At 51.0% G+C, this 19,743-nt stretch overlaps 6 protein-coding genes across 6 annotated transcripts; 2 read left to right on the forward strand and 4 right to left on the reverse strand.

Moving 5' to 3' along the window:
- Positions 1 to 22: 22 nt before the first annotated feature.
- ISF_09640 (hypothetical protein) lies at positions 23 to 1,948 on the reverse strand (the record flags this gene model as incomplete). Its single annotated transcript, XM_018853241.1, has 8 exons — positions 23 to 475; positions 538 to 661; positions 716 to 763; positions 813 to 1,007; positions 1,066 to 1,247; positions 1,291 to 1,326; positions 1,380 to 1,606; positions 1,669 to 1,948. The coding sequence occupies 8 exons, from the start codon at positions 1,946 to 1,948 to the stop codon at positions 23 to 25; spliced, it is 1,545 nt and encodes a 514-aa protein (XP_018699579.1).
- A 3,336-nt stretch (positions 1,949 to 5,284) lies between these two features.
- ISF_09641 (Transcription factor, MADS-box) lies at positions 5,285 to 5,848 on the forward strand (the record flags this gene model as incomplete). Its single annotated transcript, XM_018853242.1, has 1 exon — positions 5,285 to 5,848. The coding sequence occupies one exon, from the start codon at positions 5,285 to 5,287 to the stop codon at positions 5,846 to 5,848; it is 564 nt and encodes a 187-aa protein (XP_018699580.1).
- Positions 5,849 to 6,851: 1,003 nt separating this feature from the next.
- Positions 6,852 to 7,962, reverse strand: ISF_09642 (F-box domain, cyclin-like protein; the record flags this gene model as incomplete). Its single annotated transcript, XM_018853243.1, has 2 exons — positions 6,852 to 6,872; positions 6,931 to 7,962. The coding sequence occupies 2 exons, from the start codon at positions 7,960 to 7,962 to the stop codon at positions 6,852 to 6,854; spliced, it is 1,053 nt and encodes a 350-aa protein (XP_018699581.1).
- A 1,646-nt stretch (positions 7,963 to 9,608) lies between these two features.
- ISF_09643 (hypothetical protein) lies at positions 9,609 to 9,848 on the reverse strand (the record flags this gene model as incomplete). The annotated part of the gene is made up of 1 exon (XM_018853244.1): positions 9,609 to 9,848. One exon carries the CDS (start codon positions 9,846 to 9,848, stop codon positions 9,609 to 9,611), a length of 240 nt encoding a protein of 79 aa, XP_018699582.1.
- A 2,810-nt stretch (positions 9,849 to 12,658) lies between these two features.
- Positions 12,659 to 14,707, reverse strand: ISF_09644 (hypothetical protein; the record flags this gene model as incomplete). Its single annotated transcript, XM_018853245.1, has 4 exons — positions 12,659 to 12,995; positions 13,070 to 13,194; positions 13,248 to 13,309; positions 14,128 to 14,707. 4 exons carry the CDS (start codon positions 14,705 to 14,707, stop codon positions 12,659 to 12,661), a joined length of 1,104 nt encoding a protein of 367 aa, XP_018699583.1.
- Positions 14,708 to 18,466: 3,759 nt separating this feature from the next.
- Positions 18,467 to 19,662, forward strand: ISF_09645 (hypothetical protein; the record flags this gene model as incomplete). Its single annotated transcript, XM_018853246.1, has 2 exons — positions 18,467 to 18,985; positions 19,429 to 19,662. 2 exons carry the CDS (start codon positions 18,467 to 18,469, stop codon positions 19,660 to 19,662), a joined length of 753 nt encoding a protein of 250 aa, XP_018699584.1.
- Positions 19,663 to 19,743: the final 81 nt, after the last annotated feature.

Below are 19,743 nucleotides of genomic sequence, written 5' to 3' on the forward strand. Positions count from 1 at the left end.
CGAGAAAGCTTTGCGCTTGCGCTCAACGTTGGCATCTGCCCGGTCTGGCAGTCTGCGTCGTTTCTGGTTCTTGCCCTGGGGGGGAGGCTTTTCCCCCGTTTTCTTGTCCCCGTTTATTTGCGTGCAGCGGTAGTTGGACCGAGGTGGAACCTTCCTCTGGTTCAGTGTCCGGTCCGTCGTACGCATCACCCTGGCCGTCTGCGCGAGCCGCCAGCTGAAGAACCTCGTCGTGGTCTTGGAAGGTGCGTCCTTTTACCAGTCGTAGCTGTAACCTTTCTCGATCTTTGATCAGCTCACATTGCGTTGCCACTCTGCCGTTCGGGCATTTGACATCGATTGCAACGGCAGTCGGCTTTCGCGGGTCGGGCTGGGATATCATGTACTCTATCCGGTCCCCGTCCTTTGCATGCCCCTCCAGATTGATAAGCAATGCGTTCATTGTGAGCCCGGCCGCCTTCGGGTAACAGCATAGGTACTGTTGGTTTCGTCGTCGTACGTATACGGCTTCCGCTTTGACACAATGACGTGGAGGTGTACCACGAACTTCTTAGGAGCACCGTCCACCTGGCAGCACAGCCACTGCTTCGACAGCTTGTCAACGCCGCTGTTCTTTATGACGACGAGGGCATTGTCCTTTCCCCGAAGTTCCTTTGGTAGGCTCCTTCCCCCATCCGCTTGATAGCAAACAGCCACCGTGGCCTCCGTGAAGGCTTACACAGGGTCGCAGTTGTATGGCAAAGCAGCGCCTCTGCATACACTGGTACTGTAGAATATTAGCGCGCTCATCATGCCCCGCGTTGACGCTTACATACCCGACGTCTAGGCCTCCTGGAACCTCAATATCGGGTAAAGTCTGCCTTCTGAATACCTTGCGAAGTATCCCCTGGAGCTCCGAGACTAGAAACGCTTGGATCATTGAGTTGGCGCCAGGAGCCCGACCGACCACTATGATCTTCGGCGTCGAGTACCCCCTTCGCTGCAAGTTGGACAACATGTCATATGCCTCCCTTGAAGCCGCGCAATAAGAGGCTTGCATAATTCTGCGCACGGTATCTTTTGAGATACCCGTCTGTGATATCGCATGCCTCCGTCATAGCCTCCATGACTTTTCTGGCAGGGTTGAACTTTTTTTCGTTGGATCCGCAAGCCTTGTTCAGTTCTTCCCACATGTAGTAGGTGCCGGATGACGCACCCGCAGCAGTAATCAACTCGAGAGCTCCCCCAATCACCATGGCAGCGGCGAAGTCCTACATGGCTGTCAGCGGAATCCGCAATGTAAGCCTGTCGTACGTACCCAGTGCTGCCGCCAGCGTCCCACACTAATATCTGTCACAAATTAGTAACCCTGTTTTCGCATGGACGGGTTGGTGTGTTCTTACCGGGTCTTGCTTCTCGTAGCTCTGCGATCGCCGCGCAGCTAGGTGTGCCATTACGGCGACGGATTCTGACTCGAACTCTAGAGTGTCATCGGTATTGTAATCTTTGTTGATCACGGTTCTTACGGTGGTAATCATCTCGCGTGTCATGTTGTCCTGCATCTCTTCGCTTGGTTTGTCGGCTTTGGGATACATGACTGGCACAGCAAGACACCAGGTTTCGATGCTGTCTATATCGACCTCATCCTTGAGAATCTGCAGGACCGTCTCCATGTAGACCCTATAGAGGTACCTGGTGTTAACTTCATTTCTTTCAGGTATGATGCGTCTTTGAGGGCTTGACCCTTCTTGCATCGATTCGAGTCCAGAACAAGCTTGAGGGCAGCGATAAACCGGGAGCTGATAACTTTGCCCTCAATTTCCTTTTTGGCACGAAGTTTCGAGACATCATCGAAGCCTACAATGGAGACATCGACGCGGTGCTCGAATTGCGTGACAAGCACCGCTGCAGGCAGCCTAGTGCGAGGTGAATCTTCTGTGACGTTCCAGCCTACCGGGACAAGGCAGGGCATCTCAGTCAACTCATCATAGCGAGCGATACCGGCCGATTCCTGTTGTCCCGAAGTGGATAGCGACACGTTTCGCTTTGTGCTTTTGTTGTGGCATCGTGCTCGGCGACTTGAGCAAGAGAGTTTCGATGAAGGGGCATCTGACAACACGTATCACACGCGTCGCGCAAGTCGTGCCGCTCTGGCGAGAGAGGGAGGTGGTGCGCACCCACCGCTGATGCGTCGCGCTCGCTCCACAAGCATCAGCCTACCTGTACGTAATAAGTGAACGGAACAGGGGCGGCGCAAGATGGCGTTTGCATGCAGTAGTCTCGCTAACTATATGACATGGCGGTTTTCAATCAGCGGTCAACGTGGAAGCTACGGCGATGGAATGGAGTCCACCAATTCAACAACATATTGAATGGATTGAACTGATGTACGTGACTTCAATTCCACAAAATGGAAGAAGTTGAGATGGAGGTTGAATTGATGACCAGCCTGAAACTAATAGCCGTAGTCGCCAGGAAATATGAAATCGCGAGACTGCGGCTGACAGAAAGCCGTGTCAAAGTCCCATGCCCGAGGATAAGGCTCATCATGAGACAGCACTATAGAGAGCCTATCAAAACGGCGATGAAGTATTCATTCATTCATTCATTCATTCAGTTTATTACGCCCGGTGGAGAATTCCAAGAGGCAACTATAAGCCTATGCTATGTACTGTATCCAATCTGAAGCTAAGCTGTTGCTTAAAAAGCCCATGAGTCATGACATGAAATGTCTGCTCCAGCTACAGTCTTTACTGTCGCGCTTTCTCGAGTTTCTGGAGCGGACTTGCCTGAGGTCACTTCCTCAAGTGTTTAGTATCCTATTTTCGGCAACTAAAGCGACGTCTGCTACTGTACTTCAGGCTCGAGTTGTCAATAGGTGGGCGGTGGGCGGTGAGTTAGTGGTGGGTTGGTGGTTGGTTACTGTAGTGTTGCAACCGTGCGTGGTGCTTGTTTTCAAGATGTCTCGTGGCCAGTGCAAAGCGGATCGCCGCTTGCTCTGCCTTCAGATTCGGTTTCCAATCTGGTCCATCTGACGGTCCTTTTTCTCCTAAAAAGAATGAAATGCTTCCTTTCCGAGTTTCAGTGCACTGATACGTCTTTTTTCTGTGAGTATCCCGAATGTCAAAATGCGTTGGGCAGAAGAAGCTTCATGCATCTGTACCCATCGCATTGGCCTCACGCACGAGGTGTACCCATTTAGGGTATTTGGATGAATTACAAAAAAAGACAATATAAACAGCGTTAATCGATTACGAGAAGGAATAGCTACTAAAAAAATTTCGGTCGATATCGATGTGGTTAGACAGCTGCATGTAACAGGCGAGTTAGAGCAGTCATGTCCGAGTCGCAGGTATGAACTCTCACCGTCCGATGCGTGCGATGCTTGCGAGTGTACGTGCGAGATGAAATCGTCCTAAAAATGCCGTAACAAAGTCATGCAGCTTCCAAACGTATGCAGGCTAATACGGCCAAGCCAATCGCAGCCTGAAGATACTTTCTCAGCCAAATTCGGGCAAAATTAATATTATCTTTAGGTACATTCGGCTTCAACATCCTTGTTGGAGTCAAACATCTTAAGAAGAACTTCTCGCGGAGCCTGTCAATTGAGATATTGCGACTAATGACCGGTGCTCTGGAGGGAAGATAGCAGCAAGTCACCGACACAATCATCCGAGTCATTTAGATCAAATCTAGCAGTACATGAAGAGCGGGCTGCATATGCGAACACGCAACACCTCTGGTAGACCCCCCCCTGCTCGGTCGCCTATATTTCCCCACCATGGAGAGAAACAGCTATTCTTCTTGACCTTCTGGATGAGCAGATGCCTGCTTTTGGCGTATGCTCTGCTTCAGTTGACTCGTCCTCCGTTGCTGAGTCAGTCCCTCCTGCTTCGGGTGCCACAGCTTTTTGGTTTCGATGACGCGAAACCTGCGCGACCTCGATCCATGTCGAATGCTCCGAAATCCCCAACAGATAGCGGAGGGTAAGAGCCCCTTCCCAAACCTCACACGCAAAACGCGCCCATAAGCCTTCGTCGTCTTTTAGCGGCGATAGTAGTTTGCCGGAATGCGGACATTGATAGGTAGTAGGACATGTTTGATGAGCTTGATACTGCGCAGCCCAGAGTAGCTGCTCTCGAACCTCGTTTCGAAGCAGCTCGCTCAGCGCCTGCAATCCCTCACATGGCTCCAACTCCAATAGCGCGCGGCGCAAGTACGTTCGCTCATCTGGGCCAGCCTGTGTCATCAAGGTGCGAATGGCGGCCTGGAGTCTAACAATAGTATACATCTCCATTCCTAATCCTATCTCTCTCAGACCGCCGGAGTATATATACAAGATCCGTGGTCTGGATTTGGACTGTCTCTCTCAATTAAATAAGAGAAATTCGCGGCGTCTTGCCTACGTTACACGTCATGCTCACTGACATCTTCTTCCTGGAATTCGTAAACCATTGTCCGCAGCCCGTATGGCCTGCCATCACTGCCAATGCGCCGTGGCAGAGCAAGATCGACCCGCTCACGGACAAATCGGCCTTGCAGTTGGGCGGCACACGTCGCGTGCCGCTGACACTGCCGTGGTCTGGCAGATTATGGGGTAAGCAGCTCTGCGCCGAGGATGGAACTAATTGCTCTATAGGCGATTGTGGAAACCAGTCATCATGCTGGCAGGGTAGCGGGTCATACGCCACTTTGTTCGAATTTGACGCGTCAACAGATGCAATCACGTACGATATCAGTTTGGGTAAGCAGTTTGGTCCAGTCGTGCGCATAAAATCTACCTAACACGCGCTAGTCGATGCTCTCACTCTCGGCATGAAAATTATCCCCGAGAATCCAGCGTGCTTTCCGGTCGAGTGCGACATTCCTGCCTATGTTGGCTTGAACGCAGAGGGGAACACGCTTTGCCCGGTACGTAATCTTGTATGGCGGGATGATGCGAGTCGAGAGCTGTCGAATATTCTAGGTTGCAAATCTGATTGCACTCTTTACAATCAACCGCAGTTTTGTTGTGGACCGGGGGAAGAAGGCGCCAAGCAATGCGTAGGCTCCAATTCCTGGTTCAAAGCCGCATGTCCGCATGTGTACACGTTCGCTTCCGATGATGCGACCGGCGTACACACCTGCCACACCACCGGGTTTAAAATTATATTCACGTGTCCCTCATAGCTTGTCCTGTACGTAGCAGTTGCCTTTTCCAAGTTCTTCTAGTCATAAGCGGGTGCCTTGGTATGACGTAATATGCCTCAGTCCCGGACTCCCGGGGCATATATATATAGACTGGCCGAAGCCTGCGACTTAGAAGGAGATGGGACGCAAAAAGCTAGTCATCGAGAAAATCAAAGAACCGAGGCGGAGAAAAGTCACATTTGTCAAGCGCAAACGAGGGATTTTGAAGAAGGCGCATGAGCTGGCGGTGCTGACTGGCTCTGTTGTGACTCTCTTGATTCATAACGACAACGTGTCGGAGAAGCATGCTTTTGGGGAATCGGACGCCGTTCAGATCGAACACCCAACCAACGTGAATCAGTCTGCGTCTAGAGACGATGCAGAGCTGCAGGACTGGCAGGTCGATGAGTTGCCACTCAGGAGCGATGCTCATGCCACACCGTTGGAGCCTGGCTCGTCTTCATTCATGGAGGAACTGGTTCCGTGGCAACCGGTCACGCTCTGTGACGAAGAGACAATTCTAGCGGCAAGTCTCCCGGGCAGCAACGCTTTATCTGTCGATACGAGTCACTGGCTTGCGTTGCAGGACTTCTCGGCATCGAGCGAATGGATGCAACAGTTTTCTAGTGAAGGCCAGGACGTGCTGGGTCGGCTTTTTGACGATACGGAGTGGCAGCAGTATTGTACTCGATATCTAGGCTAGGACATGTTGCGTTCCGGTTTTGTGGATATGGATTGGCAGCATCATCGCATCAAGGATCTGGAATAGATGAGTCATCCCAATTTGGGCATATTGCTACACTGGCATGTTTCAGAACATGCGCATTTGAAAATTGGGACTCGGCGGCTGAAATCCGCAATCTACAAAACTTCCTATTATCAACGTATTAATACAGACTTGCGATCTCTGACAAGTGTCAATGCACTAATCAGCAGGCAAACAACTTCGACGGAAACCTGGGCGTTCTATGCTTCTGTTTCCGTACTAGAGCGGAGCTTCAGCAACCACAGAAGCCCCGCAGCAGGCAACGAAGGGTCGTCGTCCGATCTTGTGAAAATAGGATCGGCCCGCGGCCCGTTACCTGGAATCGTGACAGCGACTTTGTCTGGGAACCGCGTCTCATTGAATACCCCACTTTGAATTTTGTGTTAATTACTTTTTTACGAGAGCTTTCCTTATAAAATTCTCCTTTTATCCTTGTGAACAATCACTTCATCCATCGGCCTTGTTCGTGCCTTGTACCGTCACAGGCTTGGTCAGTTTTGAATGTGCATGGTGCTCCTTGATTGATTGGTACTCTTGCTATGCTAGGATACAAAATTTAACAAAACCTCGAAGAATATCGTTGAAGGTCATTCTTACGACTTTCGTAATGCCAATAGACTGGGTCGCAACGGCATTGGCGAAACCGCAGTGAACTCGGCGGGCCGTCAACCTTGCTCCGGTATCGAGACGGCCCACCCAAAAAGGCCCCAGTAGCGTGAGAGTGGCACCTAGAACTCTGTACAGAAGTGTTCCCTTTCAACAGTGGCAATCGCCGCTGGCTGTGGTGAGGCTTGTGCGCCAAAAACTATTTTTTTTAGCCGATGACCTCGATCCAAGAAAACGGTAAAGCCCCTGTTGCGCTGGAAAGGGGCCGCGGCATGGATGGCGTCGCGCGCGAAACGCTTCCATGGAGTGCAGCGGCGGCGTATGTGGAGGGTCCTCAGCGCTTTTGTGTGCAGATCTTGACTCTGCGCTCTCATCAGCATTTCTGAACGGTAGAGGAATCGTAGGTTACGGACCTTGAACTCGGCTCTCCTGTAACGATCGTAGGACGGGTCCTTCAGCTGCAACGGAAGCCCGAGAGACGTAAGCCGAGGGAATCGAGCCAAGATATCCTCAAACTGATCTGCAGAGTACTGTATGGCAGAATCTACATCCTGCAGGGCGGCGCGAAAATCCAGGATGAGCAGTCTCAGCGCGGGGGCATGGGGTTCTATGCAGTGGAGGCATATCGGGTGCATGGCCGCGCCAAGACAAAGGCTCAGCTCTTCCAAGTGGCTGGTGTCTGCAAGCGTGAACAGAAAATCTTGTAGCAAGGCCATACTCATGATGCCCAGAGCACGAAAAGACCGCAGCTTGGGGGTCAGTCCAAGCTTGGCAACCTCGAAGAAGAACGCATCCATCCCAGCGCAGTATTGCAGATGAAGAGAGCGAATGGACGGGCTGATAACGACTGCGGGATTGATGTACGAGAGATCCACAGCGCGCAGAGAAAGCGTATGGAGACGAAGCGGGGCGGTCAGAGCGGAGAAGAGGGAGCTGCTAAAGGACGGAGAGAGCAGTTGGGCTGAGCCAACAGACAGCGATTTTAGGTGCAGACAGTGAGCAACATGCCACTGGATCCAGCCAACCTCGCTTTGGCTGCGCACGTTGGCGCAGTCTAGATGCGCGAGGTTTGGGAAGTAGGCGTCGGTAAGAATCCTGGTCGGTTTCCAGGAGAAAGATCGTATCTGCGTAGGACGATCAATGCAGGTAGATAGAATGATCTTGAGCAGATGGGTGTGGCCAGCAGTCCATAATGTGGACTCTTCATTTTCAACAGCAACATGGCGTATCAGTTCTCGTAGTTGAGGTTCTTTTAACAGCACACACAGGTGCTTATCCGTCGCCAGAGCGGGGTTGCCAGAATGGAGGCGGATATCCAGATTCTGATAGAGAAGCGGCTCGGCCTGGTGAGAGAGCGCGCGGCAAGATTTTGCGACACGAGCAAGGTCGGGAGTGTCGAGACAAGATAGGATGAGTTGTAGCACTTCGACCGGCATGCGCTCCATGGCTACAGATTAGCAACCTTGTGATCGAGAGCTACGGCTTTTATGAGCTCCTTCCACTGCTTGGGCACCACCGTGCAAATCAATTGGACGCGACATGGTGTCCTAGCGAGGAGAAGCGGTGGTCATTTTTCGCTTCAATGCTCAGAATGAGGGAGCGTGACGAGACACGTTACGTCGTCCTCATGAAGAAAGCGATGGACTCGTTCGCAGAAACCGCTACGGGTGTTGCTAGTGCTTTTAGATTCTTTTACCTCGTGGGGTACATATATCATAAAACCGCTATTTCTGGGCTCTATAGGCAGCATCCAGAAGAGGCACCCACTTAAAAAGGCAAGTTGGAACCCGCGACCCCCATTTCGTTTGTTACAGGTACCTGGTTTGCTCAGCTTTATAAACATCCGCACGTAAGCACATCACAGTTGGCGACCATGCTACGAAAGCAGCGGGCGAGACGTCCGACGAACAGTCACAATGGCTACTGTTTCTTCGTGTCTGGTGGGAAGTCAAGCACTGTGTACGGTCATAGCCGCAATTGAGCCGGCAGTGCAGGACGTGACAGTCTCCAGGGCCGCAAGGCCTGACAATGCTCCTCGGCCGGGTGAAAAGACAACATCCAACCCTTTATGCAGCAATGCTCTTCGGGCTCTCTTGTTCCACTCCCATGTCGCATATTACGCAGGTGACTCAACCGAAGTACTGTTGCGTCGTGTGTGGACGAAACCAAAGCAGAGTGCATAAGTACTTGGCCAGAAGGTAGACTGTTTCTCGGCCTCGGTCCCAGCTCTTGTACGCCCCAGTTTTCGGCTCCGCTATCTGCCTCCCAAGACTCGCGATGCACCCGATGCACCGATTACTCCAGTCGGTTGTAAGAATGTTCCACGACACTCAGTCTATTATTATCATTAATTTGATTCAGAGAAATGCCAAGGGCTCCAAGTTCAGTTCTAAATCAGACATGTTACCTGGTATGTATGATACTGTACTGTAGTATCGTACTGGTACAGTACTGTATTAATAATACTGTGTTATATTAACTAAAATGTACAGTACCGGGTAGGTAGCACATCAAGAAGGTACATGCAGCCTCCCAGGTGTGCACACTGGACAGCTATATGACAACCGACCATAGACGGAAAACAATGTGCTATTTCAGCTGAGGAAAGACATGACGAGATCGAACACCTTGCTATACAGAATAAAGGCAGCATCATCGATGCAGTGTGAGTGTGGGCATGAACGAGAAACGGTGGCGCATTTTCTCCCCCAATACCCAAAATGGTGAAACGCACAGAAGAGATATGAGCCAGTGTACTGATGCTCAGAGAGGCAACATTTCATTCCCCTCAGGGGGAAAAGGACCGTGAGATGGACCCGGAAACCGAGTTTAAAAGCAATGCAGGCGACGATCCATTTTGCTGGCCACGAGACGTCTTGAGAACAACCACCACGCACAGATTGCAACACTTACACACCACTAACGCATCACTAACCTGTCCGTTTACCCCCATCAACACCTCGTGTCTGATGTAGCAGACGCCGCTTTAGCTGCCGAATATAGGATACTAAACACTTGAGGAAGAGACCTTAGGCAAGCCCGCTCCGAAAACGACCATTCACGAGAAACCGCGACAGTAAAAGAAAAATAGCTATGAGATGCACCAGCAGGCAGAGGACAAAGGGGCAACACCCGGGCAATTGCGGGACTGCGCGGGAATAGCACTAGCATTCATGGCGGTACCAGAGATCCAACCAATGCTGAAGGCGGGACCCTGTCCGATATAACGAGTGTCAACCAGGTTGCGGTAGCAGTCATCGTGTTCGCAGTTGGGGTAGGTCCAGGCATAGGCACTTGTAGCCAGGGCCATGATGTGGGCTGCGGTCTTCATGGTGGCGTTGGGTCGTAGGGCTGCCAAAGCTCACAGTAGAAGGCCAAGTATGCGAAGAGAATGTGCAAGTTCTGTGAGATTGAAAGCGAGCAGCAAGTAAAAGAGAAAGAACACGGGTTTTACTTTGAACGGGTAACGGGAGAGCAGACGCTTCAAATAGCAGAGGTTGGCCTGCGCTGTCTCTGGCGGGTCTATCGCCAACACAGGTATCGGTGTGCGCTGCTCTGCTTAAGCCCTGGCTCGGACCCCTCTTCCTCTTCAGCTTTAGCTTATGAGAATATTCAATGGATACAAGCGCGGACAATTTGGAGACGGAGCCGCCCATGTGACAGTAGAGTCCAGGCTTCTCGAAGGCACATACCCAGATATACAGCTGCAAAGCTGCAAGACGGACTTCAGTTTTTTCTAGGTGACATAGTCTTCTGATTACTTGACTAACGAGAGAAGACATTGCCGAATGTTGCTGGCGATTCATGCGAAAGACAAACCTGTTTCTGCGAATCTAATCAGTACATCAGCGGAGGTATTTCGTTTCTATATCAGCGCACTGTGTCGCCTCCTTGCGGCACTAGTTGTGGGCAGAACTGTAAAAAGATGTTGCAAGCGGCCAAAAGACAAGCAAAAACGGCCACGCGACAAGGCGCGATACCGGAGGCTTCATTCCCAGTGATGAAGACCACGACTTTGAACAACGAACAAAGTAAACTCAGAGGTGAACGATGTATACCCGAGGGGGTAGGACGATTCTCCAAGAAAATAGATGTGGAGTTGCCCGGGAGCCACACGCGTGAGATCTATGACGAGTGGTCATGGAGGGAGCGTTCTACACTCGCACAATTAAGGACAGACATGGCAAGATTGAACGGGTATCTCCATCGCATCAAAGCAGTGCCCTCGGAGCAATGTACGTGCGGGCAGGCAAGAGAAACGGTCAAACATTTTCTTTTAGAGTGCCCGCAATGGGATGAACAGCGAAAAGAGTTACGAGCATGCATGAGCACGAGATGGGATGACTTGTCACACCGACTAGGAGGAAAGTCGGCATCAGACGGACCGAAATGGAAACCAAACATGGGGGCAATCCGAGCAACGATACAATATACACTCGCCACAGGAAGATTCGACAATTGACAAGCCAAGAACTAGAACAGGCTTTTCATCATACCGTGCGGCCACATCCACGACAACATGACCAGCGACGCTTCGGTCGCTGCAGATAGGACTCCGAACACTTGAGGAATAGCCCTCAAGATAGTCAGTCATCAGTAGTAAACAACATGGAACGGGAGCTGCTGGGATGGAAAGACGAGGTGGAAGCGATCGGAGAACGACAGGAATAAGTGGAATGGATGAGGCGAATAGTCAAACAGTTACTTAGACATAACTAGTGAGCCCTATTGGCGGGAAGCCACCGGGCGTAATAAAACAATGAATGAATGAATACTGTATTAATACAGTAGGTATAAATACAGTATGTACTGTACAGTACTGTTATAGAAATACTACATGTATGTCGAGTCTAGCGTCCGCAAACTTCTCAACAGCCAATCTTGGGTTAGTGGCCATCTCATACTGAGACAGGCCTGAGCCTGTAGTGTAAAATACCGGTATTAATACCTAGGTACCGGTAAAAACAATCTGTGGCTTACCCTGCCACTACAGGGACCTGGATCTGAGCACGACTGGAGGAGACAATGAAAACGAAACGAGCAAATATGTCACTGTATGTATCTGCCCTTGGGCTGTATTGTAGACTAGAGGAGATAAATATAGAGAAAAGAGTGAACATATTGTCTGCCCTGAGGTTGTTCCAGTACAGTACCTAGAAGATTGATTCTCTTCTATTAATACTAATTCGCGAGATGCAAGTAATCACTGCTGTCATTGGGACTGCGACTCTAGCCGCCAGTGTGTTTGCTTAGAATGTCATCCTTCGAGGGAAAGGCTTCGGCACCTACTACTTTGACGTCCAACAACGCCGGGCCTGTGGCACAGATTTTAGCCTCCAAAACCAGGGAGGCGTTATGTGCAACTGGAACTCGGTCCTGTCGCTCAACGACATCAAGTCCAATAACCTCGTGGCCATAAACAGTCTCGCACTAAAGATACAAGAGGGTCGCGCGAAATATTGTGGCAAAAGGGTCAATGTCACGGTCAATGGTGTGGCCTCCGATAGGCCCTTCTTCATTGGCGACGGCTGCGAGCGCTGCGCCCACGGGTTCCAAATCTGTATGGGACCCTAACGGCGCGGCCGGCTTAGACTTTTCCTACATGGCTCTTAACGCCCTATCGCCCCTAGCTTGCCTAAATGGGCATATTGATATCAACTTCAAGATAGTAAATGAGACTCTATGTTTAAGCGGAGGGAACCGGTACTATCTAAGTTGCCACTGGTCGCAAACATCGTCTCTGCCGAGACTTCACTCGTTGCTTACCTCTTTTCTGCTGTACAAGAAGACCACGATCAGGCAGTCAAGAAATCCTTGGCAGGTTGTCAAAGTGGGCACAGAGGTGGCTGTCGATATACGCTTCGAGATTGTGAGATAGTGAACGCTGCCTTCCCGCATTATGTATTTCAAAAGAGGCAAGTAATAAGACAAGAGACACAGAAATGACCGACACTCATGTCAAAAGGACCACACGTACAGACCCTGTGTTTTGTTCTAGGTAGATTTTCAATCTCATAGCTAGCATGTCCTATTGCTCCACAAAGACAATCGCGATCATTTGACAAATCCATGTTATCCCCTTCACCAACTTGTGCGCCATCTGCTTAGCTTTTGCATGTGATTGGCAAGAGTTCTCGTCCTTCAAACTAACCTGTAGTCACCATTCTCGCTAGGAGTCTTGGTGGAATTCAACGCCGGATCCTCTCCGGGAGATGCCGTGTTATGGGGAGCCGAGTATCCTTGAGATAATTGACTCGCAGCCGGATGACAAATCACTGAGCTTTTTGCCACAAGCTGCTGCTGTTGCTGCTGTTGCTGCTGTAGTTGCTGTAGTTGCTGTTGCTGCTGTTGCTGCTGACACACCACACGCTGCTGTATCTGTTGCGACGAGAACACCGGTTGCACCTGCTGTGGCATGTACGGGTTCATTAGCGACGACCCCTGGGGAAGGCATTGCTTGCTGAGACCCCGGCTGCCTCTTGCCTCGTCATGTAAGAGGTCATGAGCGGTGGTTGAAGATGCATAGTTTGGTGGGATGCCGACGGAGCGTACTGTCCCGCGTGAGATTGTAGTGGAGAGGCCGTATATGGGGCCTGGTGTCCCTGGTAGCCTTGGTACCCTGAGGCGGGGACCTGGGCCTGAGTAGACATGAAGGCGTTGATTGCGCTGCTTGGGTTCTAGCCAGGTACATTAGCTTGGATGTGTGTTCGTAAGGGGGGCGTGAACACACTCCGGTAAGCAGTATCACCATTGTCTGTTTCTCTTGGGCGGGGCCAGGGTACATCTTGGGGTCTTGAAATAGAGAAGTCAATATGGATACCGGGCTTAAGAAGAGGAGACGGGTAGGAAGGGGGCAGTAGAGCATGAGGCTAAAAAGTCAGACGAGAATCTATGCGGGGAGGCAAACGGTCTGAGGAGGAGCTGACGGGAAGATTCCATGGGCGGAGAGCCAGGCTTTTGTAGCCACGGACAAAGTCCCTGTCATGTGTGTTTCCGGTTTGACTAGCCGCTCTCAACGCAGCACCGCTTCGGCGTGGATCTCCGGCCTAAACAGCAGTAGTGAAGAGCGGATGGGGAAAAGATCCCCCTGTATATGCAAGCCCCCAAACAAGGATTAGATGGGCTGCAATTTTGCAAATGTTTGCATCGCCATGCCCTTCCGCTCCGGACGTGGAGGGCTTCTCAGACAGGCTCCACTCACCGGCCTTCTCCGTCAGCTTTCGGCTTCCCCTCGATGATCGCTCTACATGCAGCGCGAGGATCTAGCTCAGGCCGTCAGATACAGGGAGAACCTTATGTCACGTAGAAGCAGTCTTAGTACGGATAGAAAGAATGTTGTGAGATGGACACTATCTATACGACTAGACATCGATGAAGCAAAACTACTGATAGGGACCGAATTTATCGCGAGTTCCTCGGGCGCTTCCTGGTCATTGATCTTGTCATCGTAGTCGGGCCGACGATGTTGACCCGACTGGAGAAAGTGCCAACCAGAGACGCTATGTTATCCAAAGCATTTTTTACTTCACTCATGAACTCTTTGAGTATTTCATTCGTGTAGCCCGACCCTCGCTCCACCCCAGCCACCATTCTCTCCAGCCTCTGTATACCAGCCTCGTTGGCGTTTGCGTTGGTCCGCGTCAGGCCTTGCATGGCGAGCACACTGTCGTGAATCATCTGCAAGGCTTCCGGGATGACTTCTTTGCCCTTCATGCAACCCTCTAGCTTTTGCAGGGTCTGAAGCGTGGCCTCGCTGCTGTATGCATTGTTCTGCGCCAAGCTGTGCATGGTGACCACACTGTCCTTCAGCATGGCAAGGCTCTGTGAGACGTCGGCTCTGAAGCGTGTCGTGTCTGCGTCCCGCTTGCCGTAGATTGTTCGCTGCTTCTCGAAAATCTCGCCCACATACTTGATCAGGTCGTCCTTGGTCACCACACAGGCGCGTAAATGGTCCAAAGTCTGACGGTTGTCTCCGCTACGGCCTGTGTTGTTCTGTGCCAAGCTGTGCATGGTCGCAGCACTCTCCCGAAGCGTAGTCAGGCTCTGCAAAATGTCGACAGTGAGGTTGGCCACGTCTTCACGGAGCGTCTGTTGCCGCTCCAAAACGATGTCTCTACTGCGGAGCAGGTTGGCCTTTGTCGCCATGGAGGCCTGCAGCTCACTGAGGGTCTCCATGACAGCTCCGGACATTGTGTCTGTTTTTTGCTCCATCCTCTGCATGGCTTCTTGTGCTGCTGCTACTCTGCCCGATACCTGCTCCATTGTCCGCAACAGCGCGTGGTGACCATCTTTCAGGCCGGCAAGCTGCTTTTCCATGAAGTGCACGCGTTTTTCGCAACCAGGCTCAAAAACGAACTTTTTTGCATCTAAACAGTCTTTGAGAGTTCTCTCGTTGCTGTCGAGGCCAAGCTTGACAGCCGTCCTGGTCTTGACGACGATGTCGTGAAGAAAATAGGACAGGGACGCTTCCAAGTTTCGGTAATGCTCGGTTGCCTGAGAAAGACATTCGGACACTTGATGCAAGTTGTTGTCAAGCCCCTGTTCGAGCTTCCTCTCTAGTGACTGGAAATCTCCATGAGAGGCCACTGTCAACGAGGCAGCGCCCGGAGCATAACCCGCCGCGAATTTTTGGCCATAGTCCGTGGTCTGTGGCTGCTGAGTTGGAAACCCAGTTAGTATGTGGCAATTGGCAAGATTCTGGCCAAAAGCTTGTCATGTAGCTCTGGCCGCAGTTCTCGGGTGGCTGGTTTTGGCCAGGGGGCGGTTCTTGGGAGCTCAGACGGTCTTGAGGGGCTGGAAAGCTCGAGTACGCGTTGGCGTTGGTCGAATAGGATGCAGTGTCCATAGAGTCAGCAGAACCTGAATCAAAGGTTTATAATGGGATGAGGAGATATGGAGAGAAAGGAATGACCGTTCGGCAACAGCGAAGTACCAAGGAACCTACGTTTGAGAATCATATGCTTTGCCGAATAAGTGGGAGCCGTTGTCGGTTGTCGGGTTTTATACGCCATAGACGTCTTGCTGGAAAGGCGCCGCCCCTTGAACGAACGTCCCTCCTTGAACGGCCCCGTGAACAAACGCCCCTCCTCGAAAGAACGCCCCTCCTCGAAAGAACGCCCCTCCTGTCCTTCATTCATTCATTGTTTATTACGCCCGGTGACTTCCAACCAATAGGGCTCACTAACTTCTTAATGAACCATTTTGGCTGTCTCCCATCATTTCGTCATCCTTGTCCGTGTTCTTTGCTGATCGTCCAACAGCTGCTTTCTCCACCCTGTCCTTCAGCCTCAACAGAAATAGGCGTTTACGAGGGGGCCGCACATAGGTCACCAGATTTTCACGCTTCCGCGGGGAGCGAGTGTACCACGCCATAATGAGGCGTGCCTCCTTCCGATGCCCTCGAAAGCAACTCATTGCTCATGGATGTGTATAATACGGTACTGTACATATAATATGTACCTGGCATACAGTAGTATAGTACTGTATGTATTAATACCGGTAATGACTGACTCATTGTAGTTTTTAATACTAGTCATTCAGGGTATTCAGTCGAGGGTCATTACCCAAAATAGGAAGCGCAACAATAGACAGAAGATAGAGTTTGGCACGCGTCTGAAAAGGCGCGCTGGAAAGAAGAGAGCACATCAACACCATGTTCTATTGATGAATTGTTGAATCTCCGCTGCCTGGAAAATCCCTTCCTCCAGCTCAAAACCTCGGCCCGTATGCCGGCTCCTCCAGCGCAGCATGCTCCTCTGCAGGCGGCGCATCTCGGATGGGCGCAAAGAGATGCCATAATGTTTGTGCGTGAGCTCATGCAAGAGCATCCAGGGATACGACTCATCGACCATGTATTCACTGACCGCCCCAGCGCAGCCACAACAAGGCACGCGGGCCTCGTATGTAGAAGGGCCGGGCAAAACCGCCCCTCTCCTCCCCTCTACAATACGGTGCGGCCCGTTCAAGATACATAGCAACAGTCTGGAGGAACTCCAGACGTACCTCCGGCTGCACGAGTCTGTGCTCTGTGAGATGTATGGAAAAATCGCAAAACGAAGCAAGCCAAAAGCGGTCGTCGCGGAATAGGCGAACGATGTCGTACATTGTGCTCTTGATATTGCGGGTTAGCCCCGCGGGCAACGTGGTGTTCCTCTCAAGCGCGAAGCTCGCCACGAGGAGGTGGCATGCTTCACCCGCCCCTTGATATGCGCGGCCTTCGTGTGTCACGGAATGTTCTTTTGTCCCGCGCACTTTTGTGCTTTGCGCGCCATTTGGCGCTCCGTACCTAGCAATGCGTATGTACCGTACCATACTGTACTGTGCTGCACGATACTTAGTGTTCCATGGAAGAGACGTCAACCCTGTGAGCTATACATACTCTCCATTACGTCTCGAAAAGAGACAGAGTCGCCGAAGCGACTATAATTAGATGCTTGGCACGGAATAAAGTCAATAGCAACCCACAAAAGCTCGTGCATGGAGGGCGAGCCTGTCGTCATCCAAGGCCTGTTGTTGACGGGGTCAGGCTAAGTCACATTGTAGACGGGTACCTCATTTCGACTGTTACAGTCAGGAAACAGGTTTAGCGTCCACTCTCTGGGCCAAATAAAAAATCAGATTCAGTCATGTTTAGGCCGATTTTGGCTGCCACCACAACATCGTTTTATGGATCCATGTGGACGCTGAACCTGAACCCGACTGTACAGGATCGTCCAGGTTTAGCGTCCACATTCTATGTGGACAAAACTTCCCAATGTAGCGGCCCACATAACCTAACTTGGTTATTTTTCATCCAAATTAGTAGAACGCTGAACGTGAACTACCCTGTACAGTAAATCGAATGAATAAATGATTACTGCAGTCACGACTACGACACTAATTTTTCAACTGGGTGGAGGCACCACCAGGACCCTCTCTCTTATCCAACTGGCGCCCCCCCCCCCCATTACCGGGTCTCCCGTCGACTAGGGGATAAGAGACATCTAATTTAGTGGAAAATGCCCATAAGAGCCGCTATTTCCCTTATGTTATTATTGCCCATATAGAATGATAAGGAACAGCATTACACCTGTTGTGCCCTTCTGCCTCCCCAATTCAACCCCGCAACCGAGCTGCACAAGCACTCTTTGTAAGCCCGACCCACACTCATGGTGTCGCCACCAACACATCAACATTTCATAACCACCACAGCGCTTATTTTCCTTCTAGCACAAAGTGTCGACTCGGCGTCGTCCAGTTCAACTCTCTATCTGGTCCATATGTGGCTTTTTTCCCCTTCGGGGCCAGGAACCATGTCCCACAATAAGAGCATTGTTCTCGTCAACAGGCAGCTTTTGGACATGCTTCTCGCGTACTTGGGGCGCACCAGACGCAGATTCGGCATCAGCTTCCTTGTCATAGTCGCTTTGATTTTGACTTGGAACATCGGTTTCTATCCATCACTGGACTATTCACAGACAGAAACACCCCCGGGCAACTCACCAGAAATTACCAAGCAATCTACACAAATACCAATACAGACACCCTCACTGGCTAAAGTATCTATGCTTTACGGTCGAGAAGATCCGATCTGTGAACGAGCGCTCCAAAGTCACCGGCGACACTGTGATCGCTGGAACCATCAAATGCATATTTTACGGCAAGAGATATCGGCTGGTAGCTGGAGTAAGCCAAGCTACCTTCTCTCTATTGTCCTGCAGGAGCTGGCTAAGCCAGTAGAACAAAGACTACATTGGCTTATGTATGTCACACTCCTATTAATATGTCCCGTGATACTTATTGAGATATAGGTGGGTAGATGCAGACTCAATCATCCTTAACCCGGCTATACCCCCTACTATCTTCCTTCCACCAACCGATATTAGTGACATCCACTTTATCGCCTCAAGGGACCACAATGGGCTTAACAATGGAATAATTTTCTTGCGTGTGCATCCCTGGACGGTCAACATGCTTTTAGAAACGGCCGGGAATCCGCTTTTCCACCCAGAAATCGACCTTGGCTGGTCGGCCGACCAGACAAGCATGGAAAATGTCCTCGCCAAGGAGGAGGGCGGATTTGATGGCACGGGATATAAGCGGCATGGAATCTACATGCCAAGGATTTTGTTCAATGCATATCAGTTCGGCCATGGATTCGAAGGAGATAAGGGGAATCTCCTGGTGCATCTCCCGGGGATGACATATACTGAGAAGTGGGAGCACATGGCTCGATGGCTAGACATTGTTGAGGGAGAAGGCGGTCAGGAGTGGGAAGTCAGTGTAGAAGAAAGTGGCTATGAGAACAAGACAGTCGCATTCTGGAATGTTGTTAGGGATGTAAAACGAAAGATCCAGGAGACGGAGAGCGCGATTGGAAGCATGCCGGAGACGGATACGGCGAAGCGGGTTGCTGTCGACAAATTGAAGAAGGTGCTATGGGAGGAGGCTGATGATATGGATTTGATGAGAAGGAGGCTTAGCAAGCTAGTGAGTTGAGATAGTTACCAGTGTTGCGGCTGCTTCTCCGGCGCTCTCCCTAGCACTCACCTCTAGGTCGATGCTCCGAGTTCGAGAATCTTGTTGGCGTTTTAAATTAGATGCAGCAATGCTTGCCTGCCAAATTCTGTGTCTTGCGCAACTGATTCTTCGAAATAGTATTGGGTACTGTACGCTTGACAATGCCGCTAATAATGATACAGCTATGGAAGCGCTTGGTGCAGAGTTTGGCTTCGACTGGGAGGAGCGTCAGATTCGCTGTGCTCCCCATGTTCTGAATCTGGCAGTCCATGCCATGATGTACGGTAGCAAAAAAAAGACAATTTTGACGAGCTTCTGGCTCACTGGGGGGATAAAGATTTTATGAGTGAAGAGGATGAGCAACGACTCGTGTCCGAAGCCATCGATGAGCTCGCGATGGACGATGACTTTAGCGAGCCGAACAAGGAAACCCGCTCTTGGAGGTAGAAGTTGATACCGAAGACAGCCAGGCTCAGTACCCAGAACCCGAAACGATTAATGCGGTGGAATTGGACAAGTACCGCAAGTTTGGACCGTTTGGCAAGCTGCACAACATCGGCGTTGCGTTTCGGACGAGCAGTCAACTTCTCGAGGAGTTTTACGAAGCTCAACGGCAAACCGCCCCAGCGGAGCCTATTTTTACTTAGGTACAAAACGTCTGCACTCGCTGGCTATCTGCTTCGTGTCCACGCTGTATACCACGGCCAACAGGAACTGTTGCTCCTTTC

The sequence above is a fragment of the Cordyceps fumosorosea genome (assembly GCF_001636725.1).
Source record: "Cordyceps fumosorosea ARSEF 2679 chromosome Unknown scaffold_60, whole genome shotgun sequence".
Classification (NCBI taxonomy): domain Eukaryota; kingdom Fungi; phylum Ascomycota; class Sordariomycetes; order Hypocreales; family Cordycipitaceae; genus Cordyceps; species Cordyceps fumosorosea.